At 27.6% G+C, this 16050-nt stretch overlaps 1 protein-coding gene across 6 annotated transcripts in view; it reads left to right on the forward strand.

The window, feature by feature from the left end:
- The window catches only part of Daao1 (D-amino acid oxidase 1), a 37954-nt gene extending 23039 nt beyond the window's left edge, over positions 1 to 14915 (forward strand). For all 6 annotated transcript variants that reach the window (XM_075368270.1, XM_075368272.1, XM_075368268.1 and 3 more), the window contains 6 exons: positions 2332 to 2528; positions 3955 to 4066; positions 5174 to 5319; positions 5426 to 5582; positions 7465 to 7734; positions 11662 to 14915. In XM_075368270.1, coding sequence (XP_075224385.1) covers positions 2332 to 2528; positions 3955 to 4066; positions 5174 to 5319; positions 5426 to 5582; positions 7465 to 7734; positions 11662 to 11781 — 1002 coding nt within the window. In that variant the 3' untranslated portion in view covers positions 11782 to 14915. The remainder of the gene's footprint in view (positions 1 to 2331; positions 2529 to 3954; positions 4067 to 5173; positions 5320 to 5425; positions 5583 to 7464; positions 7735 to 11661) is intronic.
- Positions 14916 to 16050: the final 1135 nt, after the last annotated feature.

Consider the following 16050-nt stretch of genomic DNA (forward strand, 5'->3'; position numbering starts at 1 on the left):
CCCAGCTAAAATACACCACTTGTATAATTTAAAAAATAGTATGATATTAATTCACAAACTAAGATCTATCTATTGTACATTCTGGATGAGCATTTTTAAAAACTAATTAAGAGTCCTTTAAGATTTGCTACTTTTATTTTATTCCACTTATAATCACTTAATCTTTTTTACCTGGACAAATTTTACTGTGTTTATCATTTTCAAACTATTGTTTAACTTAATCAATAGTTTTCTCATCACATGCTATCATATACTTCTATTGATTTTGTATGTAAAATAGACATTTTTAATAACAATTTGAGCAGTGGGATTTTCCAGGAGTTATACCCACAAGAGATTCATCGGTGCTACTTAACAAAGAAAGGTATTGAAGCTTTATTTCTCTTAAGTCCTTATTGATTGGTTTCTTATAGCTGTTAAGTGGATCAGAACTGTATTTTCCAAAAAGAAGGTTGTGCTTAAATATATTTTTTCATGTACTCACAGACTAAAGAAACTTAATCTTTCACTCTCAATTTAATTAATTTTTCTAAATTTTCATAAAAAATCACCTGACTGTTTTCAGTTGTTTTTAGATTGGTGCATAAAAGGCTTTATGGCACACTTCACTTACTATTTGTTCAGTGGAACAATAGTCATCCATTTTAATTTAAAAAACAAATAATAAATGAGAGCAGGAGATCTAATAATAAAAAAATTAATTAATCACATCATAAGGCTATTTTTCATTGGAAAATAGTAATACATCCACACTGTAAGAGGTTAACAGCACTGACTGATCATGTTCTGTTTTTGAAAATTCATGACTTGAATTAATAACCAGAGATATCCAACTTCAAACTTTAAAAAGTTTGTAAAAAAAGTAACATTTAGCAGTGTTCTTACTATAGCAAAAGTGAATGTGGTAGTATATGCAATAATAATAAAAAACATCAACTTGGATATTTCCCCCTTCATTGCAAATGTAAGCTCTAAAAAGTTGAATTTATTAAATTTCGATATCAGTCTTTGAAGGTTATTTTTTTATTAGAACTTATTAAGGCATTTAATGTAAAACATCCAAATTGCAGAGAAAAATCTGATAAAAAAATGGTGTATGTTGCAATGTTGTAGCATAATCCATTCCAAAGATATTGAAGTTTATGCTAATGTCTACTAAGTCAAATCCTAGCAACTGGTCGTGACTCACAAGCTGGCTGGGATAAAAATAGAAAAATATCTGTTTTGAATTGTCAATATGTATGGGAATAACATAAAAAAATTAAAAATGGTGAAACAACCAAAAATATTTTGGGTGGTTCACTTCATATAGATTAAACAAACTACATTTAAGAATTTGTATTCTTTTTTCTTTGCAAAGTTCATGTATTAAAAGAAGAACTATATCAAAATTATACATTTATTGAATTTAAATTCAATTGAATTTAAATCATATGGAACTGGAATAAAAATAAAAAAGCACTTAGAAAGTATGGCACAATTTTTTTAATCAAAACTTTACTATTCTTTGTAAATTCATTGTTATTGTTTATATAATTTAAAGCTCTGTTATTTTATATAACATTATAAATTTTATTTATTTAAGCCAAAGTTTTAAAAATGTTTTCAAGATTGCATGAGACTCAAATACATACGGAAAGAGTTAAACCATGGAAATAACGTAACAATAATAATAAATCATTTCAAAGATACAAGATATGTCAATTTTAGAAATAAATCAAAATAAAGTTATGTCACTTACTGGAAAATTTACATATAATAATAAATAAATACTAATAATAATTTGCCCTGGTTAAGGGCATTAATAATAAACTGTAATTTTACAACCTGGTGATTTTAAAAGATCTCATGAAATAATATCCTGGAAATTGAAGTGTAGTGTTAAATTAAACAGCAATAGTAGAAGCCAAGTTTAATAAACTAAATTTGTAGATCGTTGAAGGTTACATGGTTGTAATTTTAGTGTATTCTTATATTGGGATTTTATTTATGCATAATGAATCTAGCTGTTATTACTTAAAATTTAGTAAAAGAAAAAACTAATAATAATGTAATTAATGAACAACTAAAATTTTATAATAAAAGGTAGCGAAATTGTATATTTTTAATTAAACATTCAATTTAATTTTTTACTCTCCCTGACTGATTATAGGCATATACATAATAATTTTTTTCTTAAAAGGAAGTGGTACATTAATTTATTTTATATTATCTATCTATATGTTAAGTATCTGACAACAAGAGAGACTAATTGGGTTGCTTTCTCCAAGCATTATGATTATGTATTCACTACACTTTTGTATTTACATAATTAGTATTTTTATTTTGTAGATGGGTATTTTAAAAGTTGGTATTGCTGGAGCTGGTATAGTTGGTTTGACATCAGCTTTAGAGTTACAGAACATTTTACCTTCTGCTGATATTACTGTAATTGCTAATGAATTTAACCAAGATACTACTAGTGATGGAGCTGCTGGACTCTTCCGTCCAGGAACAAGTTTTTGTGGTCCTTCTATCGATATTACTAGGTGATTAGATTATAATTTCAGTTTCGTTTATTACGTGTTTTAATACTTGTTATTCTACAGAAATAATTATATTCATATTTTTTGACGTAATCATATTAAAAGTCTGAAGATACAACTAATTTTTAATTATTTTTTATAAGTTACAGAAATAGTGTTTTGTATATATATATATATATATATATATATATATATATATATATGAGTACCATTGTATATATAATCCAAGTTGATCCACATAAATTCAGAAATTTTAAATTAAGTAGATTACACCTTATTTTTTCATATAATTACTAGATGGTTTCATGATAACCCACATCTTCAGTTGTAATTTACGTTTTAAGTTTTTATATCAAACTACATATTAAATACAATTAAATATATATAAACATTTTCTTTTCAATTTTAATTTATAAAAAATTGTTCATGTATATATATATATAAACAATTTTATATTTAATTGTATTTGAGTATAATCTTATCATTTTCAATTTATATATATATATATATATTTTTTTAAATTTATTTATTCTTTTTTTTTATGTTTATTGTGAAGAATCATTTTTTTAGTAATAACAAAATATATGTAGTTTGATATAAACACTTAAAAAGTAAATTACAACTGAAGATGTGGGTTATCATGAAAGCACTCTTGTAAACATATGAAAAAATAAGATAAGTGTCATTTAATTTATAATTTCTGTACTTAGGTGGCTCAAGTTGGATTATATACAATATATATTAGTACAGAAGGATATGGGTCTTGAAAAGATTGACTTTAGAAAAATTAAATCCTAACAAATTTTCATCTCTGGTTATTTTCCTCCAAAAAAACAGAGAAAATAAACAAGTGATACATACATATAGATTTAATTTTACGCAAAGTTACACATTGAACAACATATCCGTATTGGTGTTCTCCTATATTTTTATTTTAATCTTACTTTACTCCATTTGTATTTTTATTTTTGTCTTCATATGTTATTTCCATATGCCCACAATATAGCAAAATTCTTTTGTGTACTTTCATGGCATTTGCCTTTTAATTATGTTGTATGATTGTTTTTTATTTTATTTACAATGTTATTATTTGTTTGTAGTTTCACAATCATGATATTCTTGATTTTTCGTCCATAAAAACTTACAAGAGCAATGAATTTGTTGTGTGATGCATAAAAATAATAGTATGGCATAAAAGTAATTATGTTATCAAAACAATACTTTCATTATTGAACATTAGGGGTTAGTAAAGCTCATTCCAGATAATTAGTTACAGTGCGATGCTGTGTGTGCATTAATACAGTGTGTTGCATTGTTTATTTTGGTTATTCTGAAAGAATGCAGTTATTAAATTAATTATAGTAATTTAATATGGTAGGATTTTATTAATTTGATTTATTGTGCCTTTTACATCTGTTATTCTGTGTAGAAAGTGGATTGAGGATGCTTATAGGCATTACAGTGATTTAATTCCTGAAAGATGTGGGATAAAAGAAGTGGGAGGTTACATTTTTTCTAGCATCAGCCAATCAAATGTTCAGGTAAATACATTAATATTAAACAGTTAAACTTCTTATTTATTTAATAGTTCTTATTTCCAGATTTATTTCCTTTGAAAGGATTAAGAAACCCCTGCACAGCTTAATTAATCATGGAGGAGTATATATACAATAAGTAAATTTTCTAATATGGCTTGATGTGAAAGAAAAATCTAGCTGTAGAGTATAATAGTGGATTATAAGGTTACCCTGTAATAATAAATCTTATATGAGTTAATGTATTTTTTATCTTATAAAAATTTATCTTCATGATATGTAAACTTTTCACCAAATGATTTTCAAAGATTATGAAAGCAAACCTGAAACTCTTCTAGATTGGTCGTGTCTGGTTTAATTCTCATCACTGTATGGTATTTTTTCACCTAACATTTCACCTTCCACATTAAAATACATGTTTAACATTTCTGAAGTCATAAAAAAGGTGTTTATTAGAAAAACAGTTCTTTACATATAATCAGCCAATTAAAATCAAACGTTTCTGAGCAGATGTTAAAATTTAATTCCATAACTTTTGCATGATGACTTGGCAGGGACTTCAGTACTATGAGGTTGTTTTTTAACAGTTGAAGTTATGGATTGTGAATCAGTAATTATTATTAACGGTGATATTTTTGATAAAAACTGAAAATTCGTTTGACAGTAATTGTGATTTTTTTTTTTGTTTTTATCAATTGCTGCAACATAATTCATACTATTATCACTCTAATACTTATACAGAATTCAAAAAGGAAAATTCAGTCACCGTTTTCAAAAATTTTCAGTTGTAATGTAAAATCAGTCTAGTAGTTCTCCTTTGATCAGTTTCTATTAAAATTGAGAAAGTGAACAGAATTTTTGTTTATTTTATTTTTATGGTTATATAATAAAGTTTATCTCAATATTATAGGCTAAATATCATGTACATAATGAACACTTTCCTCATTTCCTCTGCGATTTGGCAGACAGAATGTAGGTGCGTTTTATTTTTTGTAAATACTTAATGATATAAAACATACATGTAGATGAATTCTCATCAAAAGTTACTGAAAACAATAACTATAATTATTAGGATTATTAAAAGCGATTTATATCTAATTTGTTTGTTTACAGAATCATTATCTTGAAAAACTTGTACCTGTGTACAGACCAGCTACCAGAAGTGAATTAAAACTTTGTCCTGGAGATTGGAAATATGGAGCTTATTTTTCAACATTGCTTATTGAATGCAGACAGTTTCTACCATGGGCAGTTAGTAGGTAGGTAATTTAATCTCTTTTTTTTCCTTCTTTCTTAAAATGTTTTGATGACTTTACTGTAACAATATAACAATGTTATATTAAATGTTTTAATTTAATGTTACAGATTTAAAAAAGGAGGTGGTAAAGTTGAGAAGGGCAATATTTCATCCTTTGATGATTTATTTCAAACATATGACGTAGTTTTTAACTGTACAGGACTCGGTGCTAAATTATTGTGTAATGATTATAAATTGGTACCAATACGTGGTCAAGTTTTAAAAGTAAGTAATTTTGATATATTATTTCCAGTATGTTATTAATTTAACTGGTCAGTCAATTGGTGTATTCCTTAGATTTGATGAACTCTATGAAAGTTAAAAAGTGTGCCTAGATTTAAATCTATTACAAACTACAATTTATTTTACAAGGCTGTTGGTATGTTCTGCTGGCCATTAGCATTAGGGGGAAGTTTATTACTAATAACATGCTGAGCGTGAACCCAGATTTTATTTTTACTAATGTGTATGTTGCGATCTGTTCAACTATTGAACTATAAGCAACCCCCTACAGTCCAATAGTATGAGAATGATATATATGACATGTAAATGAGGTACAGTCTTGTCCAGATTCGGGTCAACCATGTTCTTGAGACGTGTGGTTAATTGAACTCCAACCACCAAAGTATACTGGTATTCACTGCCTAGTATTTAAATCATATAAAAGCAACTTTTACTTCTGAACCTCAGAACCTTCAACTTCAGAAATCAGCTGTTAAACAACTGATTTGCGATGACGAGTTAACCACTAGACCAGCCCAGTGAACCCAGATGAAGGTAAAAATATGCAATATCCCTACAAAAATAATCCTATTATTTTCATCTAATTCATAATAACAGTAGTAATGGTAATGATACTCAGCTGATAAGCAGAAGTTTGTAGCTTGCCCTTCTACCAAATTAACTGATCACTGTCATGTAACTTTTCTTTTACTCAAAAAATTACTTTTTTATGTAACGCTTTCCAAAAATTTCCTCTTTTGTATATCTTCTCAGAACAAAATTTTCAAAATTGCTTATTACCTTCTCTTTCCACATACAGTAATTAAAGAAGCCCTTGAATTTAATTCAAGATGCACAACGACCTAATGAGTTTTTATCCTAATTTTGTGCTCTCCCTGTCACCGTTTCCTGATTCGTAATATTATGTAACATTAGGATCAGTTATTTTAGTATTACTGTTATTATAACTAAAATTATCACCTTGTTAGGTAATTAATATGATCATTTCAAAGAATTACCCTCCCATTGATTGGGCCCTTTTTAATGGAATGAAATATGTGTATTCTCATAGAAATATATACATGAACTATATAATTGAAATACAATTTAAACATTTTACAGTTCACTATTAAACAAACTCAAAGCAACTTACAAGCAAAAATACTTCAAAATTTGTAGCTGTCCTATAAAGAATCCATGCAAAAAGAAACAGTGGACAGCTGTAGCTGATGTTTTTTTTTAACAAAAAAGAAAAAAACAGTGTAACAGAAATGAGGAATAAAGTTTGTACAAATTATGTACCGATCCATTTACATAATTGGGTAAATATAATAAAACTAATACATTTTTTTGTTGCAGAATGAAGGAATCGACCAGAAATAACTGAGCTGCATAGTGTGAAATCTTGTCATAAAGTGCAAGGTTCATCACTTGCTATGCTTGCAAAATTACATTTTTTTACATATTAGTTATTATATGGTACATTATTTTCATTCTGGAATTAATACACTAGTTCAAAGAAAAACAAACCTAATTCAATGTGATAAAAATTAGTGCTAAGGTCTATCTGTGCAGTAGGTGATACATTTTTTGAATGTCAGACTGATAACACAGCTATTGAAAAGAAAAATGGTAATATGCATTTATGATATAGTCAAGAAGCACTTGCATGTATTCTTGGTTTATGCTAAACTTGACGCTAGCAATTCAGAAATCATGTTAATATTACATTACCTATTTATGTGGCAAGCATTCTTACATTATTCTGAAATATCAGATGTCAATATTTTAGAAAAACTACCAATTGATTTTTAGTAATTGTTGAGCAGTATTTAAATAAAAACTAAGTTATTAAACATTGAATTAATTTATTTATATATAACAGGTTAGTGCTCCATGGTTAAATAATTTTTTCTATGGTGATTTTGATACATACATTATACCTGGCTTTAATGGTGTGGCAACATTGGGTGGCTGTCGACAGTTTGATTCTTTCAGTACAGATATTAATCATTATGACAGAGCAGCCATCTTGGAACGATGTCATTCACTTGTGCCACGATTAAAAAACGCACCAATAACTCGTGAATGGGTTGGTTTAAGACCACATAGAGATCCTGTTAGAGTAGAAATTGAAGTCAAGGGAAAAAATAAGGTATTTTTAATATTTATTTTTTTTAGCTGTGATTGTGTAAATTCTTTTAAAATCTCTCTTAAAGTATGTTTAATGAACTAACCTTACATACATAAACTTCTTGCATCCTTCCTTTTTCCTGTTTAGCCTCTGGTAATTACCTTTCAGATAATACTTCTGAGGATGATATGCATGAGTGTAAATGAAGTGTAGTCTCAGTTTGACCATTCCTGAGATGTGTGGTTAATTGATACCCAACCACCAAAGAACACCGGTATCCAGATCTAGTATTCAAATCCGTGTAAAAATAACTGATTTTTCTAGGACTTGAACTCTGGAACTTTTGACTTCCAGATCAGCTGATCTGGGAAGACATGTTCACCACTAGATCAACCCAGTGGGTTAAACTTCTTGCATCCAGATTCCATAAAATAATTAATTGGAAAACATCAATTTTTTTATATCTCTTTCCTTGTATTTAAAAATAGAAATATATTACTTAACACTTCACTTAATTCTACTTTTTTGTCTATACAAATGCATTTTTAGACTAGCATAAAAATCCCATTTAACATTATATATAGAATGTGAATGTGATTGTTCATCAAATTGACCAGTTTGTTGCAGATTATTGCATTGTGTCAGTTTGCAAGTGCATAATAGAATTAAAATGTAAGTGGAAGTTTTTGTTGTTTAAACCAAAGTTCATTTGGTTTAGTTGTTTAGTAAAATTAAGTTGTTTTTACATTACTAATTTCACTATTTTTAGTCTACTATCTTCATATATTAAATTATCAGTGATATAAACAAAAAGGAAAAGAGTAATGATTAAAACAAAAAAAAAAACTTTTAAATTTTTGGACTGTTGCAGCCAACTAAATGTTACAATTGACTTGATGAAGGGAAAAAGATCATTAAGATTCTCTGGAAAATTTTAGACCAGTCAAACGGATTGTAAAATAATGAGGTGTAGTGTTAAATGAAGTTGTGTGTGTCTTGTTTCTTTAAAGGAAAAACAATGACACATAGTCAGGCATATTGTATAGGATGACACAAGACTTTTATTTTCTGTAGTTGACAATTGTAAAATGTTTGCACTAGAAAATTGAGCTTTGTTAGTTTTGATTGGTTAAATGGATGAAAATGTTGCTGGTATGTTAGGAGTAATCAGAGAGAAATTATTTAATGATTATAATTGTGCATTTGAATTTAAAATCAAACTTCAAGTTTGTTTTTTCACAACCCAGAAGGTTAAGGTTAAGGCAAAGCAGCATTTGCCTGCTGATATTGCACAGATTAAGAAACACGACAATTTAATTTAAAAGGAAACAGAAATTTATATTTTTAAAAGTAATAAAAGAATGCTGTCAGGGATCAAGTTATATTTTACCAATGTGATGGTCCTTAATTTAAAAATATTTCTTATAAGAGCATTGCTACCAAATGAGAAAGATCTGCTTGGTTACTAAAAGAAGTAAAGAAGTTATATAGTATTATTACATTACGTAGTAATGCATCTGGAGATCACATTCTTGTGCTTATGCGTATTGCATTAAATCAGTATATACATGCTGCCAGTACATTACAGAAATCAAAAATGTTCATGGATGCCATCTGACTTTATTCTTCATATTCAAAGAAAGGCTTTAAGAACAGTTTGTTCTAAACATTACTAGTTTATTCATTTTAAACTGAAAAAATATATTTGTTTCATAAGAGCATCTGCCCATATTTTTCCTGTCATAAAGTTTTGGAGATTCCAAAATAAGAGTTTCTGTGTAAGATTTTATGAAACCATGAATATTAAACCGCATGAATATTGATTTTACAATCCTTATCCAAATATTTCATTCCTTCTAAAATAAATTACAGTTAGTAAGGTTTTTTTTTGTAATGGTTTTTGAGCATTTTACTGCGATCTTATTTCAGTTACCATTTAGCATAGCTGTTAAACAGTTATTACAAAAACCTTATAAGCATCTGGTAGATAGTAAGCATAAAATCTTTAAGCCCTCAACTAAAATTTGTCTAGTTTTTGTCTTTTATGTCCTGTGGAAGTAAATTATTGTGTCACACACACACATGCGTGCGGGGTTAATAAATAATCCAAACATGTGTAAATTGAGATTTGCTGGATCGAAAATTGTAAAATTTGGCATAGTGACTGCTTTATACAAGTGGCGCAGAGAAACTGAAAAATTCTAAATAATTAGAAATAATGAAGTAAAGTTACTAACCTTTATCTGATGTAGAAAATATGTTATATATGAGCAGAAATATCAATATACATTAATTTTTAAAAATTACTTGACATGTGCTGTCTATTTTTGTGTAACATTCAGTAAGTTGATTCTGCAAATTTTGCATAGGCCGGTGCAATGTGTTCTCTGGGATATTGGGCATTTCCTCTTCAATCAGTTTTGAATTGGGCAAAGTTTCTTGGTCTAGTCTGGTACACAACACTCTTTAGATGTTCTCATAAGTTGCAGACTGAATGGTCTGGAGACCAGAGCGATGTTAACAGTCCTTGAAATTATGCAATCCCCAAACAAACATTTCACTGCTGTCCTGGCTGTTTGGGCAGTGTGTGAAGCAGCTTCCTCTTGTTGAAACCAGATTTGCCTGAAGGTCGAGATTTGGAAGAGAATGGAGCCTAGGAGCAAAAAATATCTAGCATGTCGACATAATGTTGAGATATCATAGTGACAGCAGAGCCCTGTTCATTTTTAAATAAGTAAGGGCCCGTCACCCCATGACATGAAACTGCACACCATATAGTAAGTGTTTGTACCCAGTAAAATAAGTTGTACTTATTCACATATCCACTTAAGTGAAAATGGGCTTTATCTGACATTCAAAGATTTTCAGTAAAGTTAGCATTCTCACTGATTTTTGACACAGTTTTTCAAAAAATTGCAGATGCAATGCACTATAGGTTTAGGTTTTAGTTCTTGGAGAATTTGAATCTTGAAAGGATGATTTTTCAGTTTATGGAGTATTCTTTGCATGCTCCGATATCTGAGCTTCAATGATAGCAATTTTCTGCACTGAACAACGAGGACTCCTTACCGCTACAGGTTTTACGGCATCAATGATTTCTGGCATACGTACAGAAAATACATGCTCACTAGGTTTTTTTTTCAAAGCCGACCAGTCTCTTCATAGTTATGAACCTAAATTTTGATTGCGTGTGAAGAAGGAACTTGACCACAGGGTGGGTTCTCATAGTGTTGCCAAAACACTTTGTGCAACTATCACACTGTCACCATGTTAGTAAAACACCCTTTCAGCAACTGCACACTCTACACTATTTCACTGCTTCATCACAACTAAATATCCATTGCTGCTCTACAGTTGAACATCTTTTACCATTTATGGTACACCTACAGGGCTGTCAACATCAAATTCAAAATTTCCCGTTTCTCTCCTTCATTCTGTATAAGAGGCATTAATGCTAAGTTTGCAGATAATCTTAAAGGGATTGGGACCCAAATTTTGAATCATTGGAAATATGAAATTTTTGCCTTTTGAAATATTTTAAAAATAAGTTTTATTAAAATTACAATTTTTGTAAAAATTCTCAATTAATTTAGTAATTTTAATAAAATTGTCAATGATTTTAGTAAAAATTGTCATATCAAAAAAAATGTAGCATAAAAAAAATTTAAAGATGAGGTCTAATTTCTAATCAAAAATCAATAATTTAAATCATAAATTTATAAAGAAGATTGCATCAAAGTTACAAAAAGTAAGTTTTGTTCAACAATGGTTCAAAAGCTGCTCTTAAAATGTAATAAATTAAATTCTTTATTATAATATTGCAGATTAACGCAATACAGGTATATTTAAACTAATTTTTTCTTGATTTATGCTTGTGTTGGAGATAAATCTATTTCATCAGAATATTATTTGTTATTTATAATAATTATTGAAACAAAATGCTTTCAGATTGTCCATAATTACGGCCATGGTGGTTATGGTGTCACAGCTGCTGCTGGTACATCAAAGCATGCAGTTAGGCTCCTTATCCAATCGTTGTCTTCCAGTTCGGCCAGCTGTAAATTGTAATTAATTACAGTATCCTCTTGTTGAAATTCACCCTCATATATATTTAGAGTATATGTATTATATTAAAATTTTAATTAATTATTCTGATTTATTTTATTAAAATGTTTTAATAATGAATAACTACTGATCACATTATCTTATGTTATTTCTTATCCTATGTATAAAAAATAATCAAAATGATTAATGTATGTCCTGTTGCTAAAGTTTCTTAAATTAATCAAAATGATTAATGTGTAGTGCTGAAATCTTTTTGTGTTTATTTCTAGATATATTTTTTCGAAATTTTTTAGTCAATTTTATTTTAATTTGTCTATTGGCATCAAGAATACTGATCTATGATAGTTATTGCATTTTAATTAGTTTGTTGTAGCTGTAATGAATTCAATAAAAATTTATAAAATTTTCTTTTATAGAATTAAATTGCATTGATTTTTAGCATTAATGGTAAATTGTTAAGTATTATGTAAGTTTTAAGTAATAGTTTTGCAATATAGTAAAAGAATGAAAATCACTTTATTATTATTATTATTATGTTTATATATTTTTATTGTTTTAATTATTTAAATGTATTATTTGTATATTAATGTTATTTATTTTTTTATTAAGTTGTTTTAAGGTGAGGTGTTACAGAATCTGTACTTTATGTTACTTTTGTCAGAAAGGAAAAATTGTTCAATTATTTTAATTAAAAATGTTAATATTTCATGATGATTTAAACGCACAGTTGATTACATTCTGAGTTCAGAAAAATTCAGGTTTTGATTTGCTTTAAATATGAGATTGTTTTCAGTGAGGAATAATAAATTTACAATATTATCTTAGACAACCTTAGCTGTAGACATCAAGCCCCAACATATCATCAGTGCTAAACTATAACATTTATCTCTAATCTATTTTATGCAACAAGCATTGGTTTAATATGCTTCTCATTTTTTACTAGTCTGCTGTAATCTTAATACAATAGTCCCCTGCTCCAATAACCTGTTTGGTTCCCAGAAAATGATCCTAACAAAATCACAGCAACAGAAATTTTGCACAAAAAGTTGAGTTGAACCAAATAGCAGATTTTCTGGTAAGGTCAATTAACAAAAGCTGGTATTTAAAAAATGATAATTCTCATTGAAAAACCACAGTCGTATAAAAATATTGTATTGGAGTATAGAATAAAATAATAGTGAACTGGTTAAAAGCATTCAGGTTTAAGAAGGAGATGAGTTTTGTGTTATTGAATATCATAAAAACATGTATTTGTTAGGTTTCATTAAAAGATTTAATGAATATCCCTTCTTTTTGAGACCTGTTAGTCACTTTTAAATTAAGAAACCCTTTATAGTAAATGGTTCTAGAAAATGGGTTTACTATATGAGATTGTATTGCTGAATTATCAATTGTTTTATTTTACAATTTCCCACTATAGTCTTCACCTTACCTTACTGAATTAATTACCTTAGGTGCCTTAATAGACATCCAACAATGTAGTTCTTTTAGTGAGAATTTACCACAGGCTTCTTTTTTCTCTGTTTTATCTCAAAATTTGTTTTATTATAAATATTTAATGATAGCATTTAATATAATTTTGTCATACTGTTGCAAAACATTCCATAAATGTTATATTCAGCTACTTCAATCAACTATTATGACAATTGAAATAAAACCAAACACATTTACAGTTCTACTGATAGAAAAGTTTATATTCTATTGTATCCCCGTATAACTAGGATACATTTCATGAAGTACATCCCAATATTGTATAAAGAATATTGTATTTATTGTTAGTCAAATGCAGTATTCATTTACAGGATACAGACAATAAATTTAAATTAAATTGTGTACTTGTGTTTCACTTGAAATAATACTCTACTAAAAAAAATAATAAACATTTGGGTAATTATATCATGTCAGTATATGGTAGAAATAATTGTCACTCAAAAAGATAATGACTAGATTTTTATCTTCACAAACCATGGTAATCTGTTATAGCCAAATACTACTAGAGCTGTTAATTGCATTGATACATTTGTCTTTGTAGTCACCTTTGTTTAAACTGTTCATGATTTATAATTACACTCATAATATGTATAAATTTATAACTAATGAAGGTTTAATTGATTTGTTCATGTTTCAGGTCATAGGACAATTTTTTTTATTTATGGTTGTTAAATTATGAATCATTACCAACATAATGATTGGTGGTATATTATATATATTTCTCTGAAAATAGTTTAAGTATTGTTTATAATGCCAATTTTAACATTTTGCAATATTTTCTTCATTTGCTTGCTATTAATTCTGAACTCCTTTTTTATTATTAGATTACTTGCAATCTATGCATTTGAGTTTCTGAACTCAGATTTGTAAACATCTGTTTTATATATATATATCAAGTAATTATAAAAATAAAGAATAATTAAAATTGGACATAAAGTATATCATTGCAAGTTCAGTTTGGAACCACAGGTGCATAGTGGTTTTCTGTTATGTTTTTTCAGTCCATATTCAAGTTGTTGCTTTGATTTTATTAAAAATTTAGCATGATAATTGAATTAAGTAACTTTTGATGCATTGGTACTGTAAAACACACCAATTCTCTCCCTTTAAATAATCTTTTGAAACTCCTTATCTTCTATTCATGTTCACTATTTTTAATAAATGCTTTTGCTATTTGTTTAGCACATTTAAGTTGGTTATTGACTTTTATTATTATTATATTATATTCATTTTTAAAGTTTAAATCTATATTATTGTAGATATGTAGATAAAATCACGAGGTTTATAATTATTAGTATAATCTAACAGTAAATACTCACTATTGTTTTTATTTAGCATAAATATATTTTCGCTGTTTAGTATGTTTTTTTTTTTTTGTTTGATATTACTGTTTAGAAATTTTTTTTGTTTTTGTGGCTTTTGTTTTAAAAGGATAATTATTTTTAAGATGTCATCAGAGGTTTCTTTAAAGTAAAACCAGTTCATGTGAATTAAATTAATGTTCAGAGCATAATGTGGACAAACAAAAAACTGGAAGTACATGAAAATTTATATCTGATATTGGTTAGTTAAGTAATAATCCACTATAAATGTGTAATTACCAAACGATATAAAGAAATTAAAAGTAATTTTATCATAAAAATTTATTTTTATCTGTAATCTTTATTTCTCATTTTATCATTTGACTTCTTTTTCCAATTTTCCATTCTCATCCACTTAACTATCAGATTGTCCCTTGATTTTTTGTTGTCTTCCTCAAATGTAGATTTTGTAAGATGATTTCTATCCTGTACTATTAATAATATGGTAATTTTCTATTGTTATTAGATGTTATGATCAAATCATAGTTTTGTCCATCCACCAATTTACAGTATCTATTTCTAATTGTTATTACATCCTGATATTCTCTTGTCATTCCTTGTCCTGTATCTTTATTTGTATCTATATAAATTTTAAATTTGCATCAACAGTCTGCTTCTTATTGTTATTTTTCCCCTCTCATACTGTACTTCCAATTCATTGGTTATTATTGGTATTAAATACAGTTATAACATAATTTTCTTGTTAAGTTGTAACATAACATAATATGCACTTTCTTTATCTCACAGCACTTTGTTAGGTAATTTCAGTACAATAATTATATAATACTTTTGAATCCTTTATTATTTTAATTTATTTACTGTTATTTTTATACATGTAAGAGAAAAGCTATTACATGCCTGCACTGTATAATGTTAAATATTGTCATTCATTTAACTATATTATTGGTGAAGTGTAAGATACTTTTTAATTATTTTAATAAAGACTATTTCAAAAAGAAAAAATAAGTTCAATTTGGTTGATGATTCTTTAAAAAAAAAAAATGGATTCTTTATGATGTGTATATGTGCTCTTGACGTTTTTTCGTCTATCTTCTTAAATCTTGACTTCTATTGTTTCGATTTTGCCTCTTGATACCTCTTACCTCATTCAGTTGTTTCCTTTCATATTTTTCTGTTACTTATCAACTGAGATATTGTTTATCACTATTTTTAATTATTAATCCATCTATCCATTTCATCTTCATTTTACTTGTATGCGTATGCATATGCATTTTCTTTACCTCTTCTATTCAAGTTCTTAAGTAATACATTTTGTTCATGCCAATTAAGTAATATTTCTGCAGTTTCTGTTATTACCTTTTTTTTTCCTCTAATAATTGGCTGCTAGTTTTTACCTTAGGTACATGTGATTTTCTTCTGTACTTTATATTCTTTTAGGTAGTATTCTTTTCTTTTCATA

This window comes from Lycorma delicatula, chromosome 6, assembly GCF_047948215.1.
Source record: "Lycorma delicatula isolate Av1 chromosome 6, ASM4794821v1, whole genome shotgun sequence".
NCBI classification, from domain to species: domain Eukaryota; kingdom Metazoa; phylum Arthropoda; class Insecta; order Hemiptera; family Fulgoridae; genus Lycorma; species Lycorma delicatula.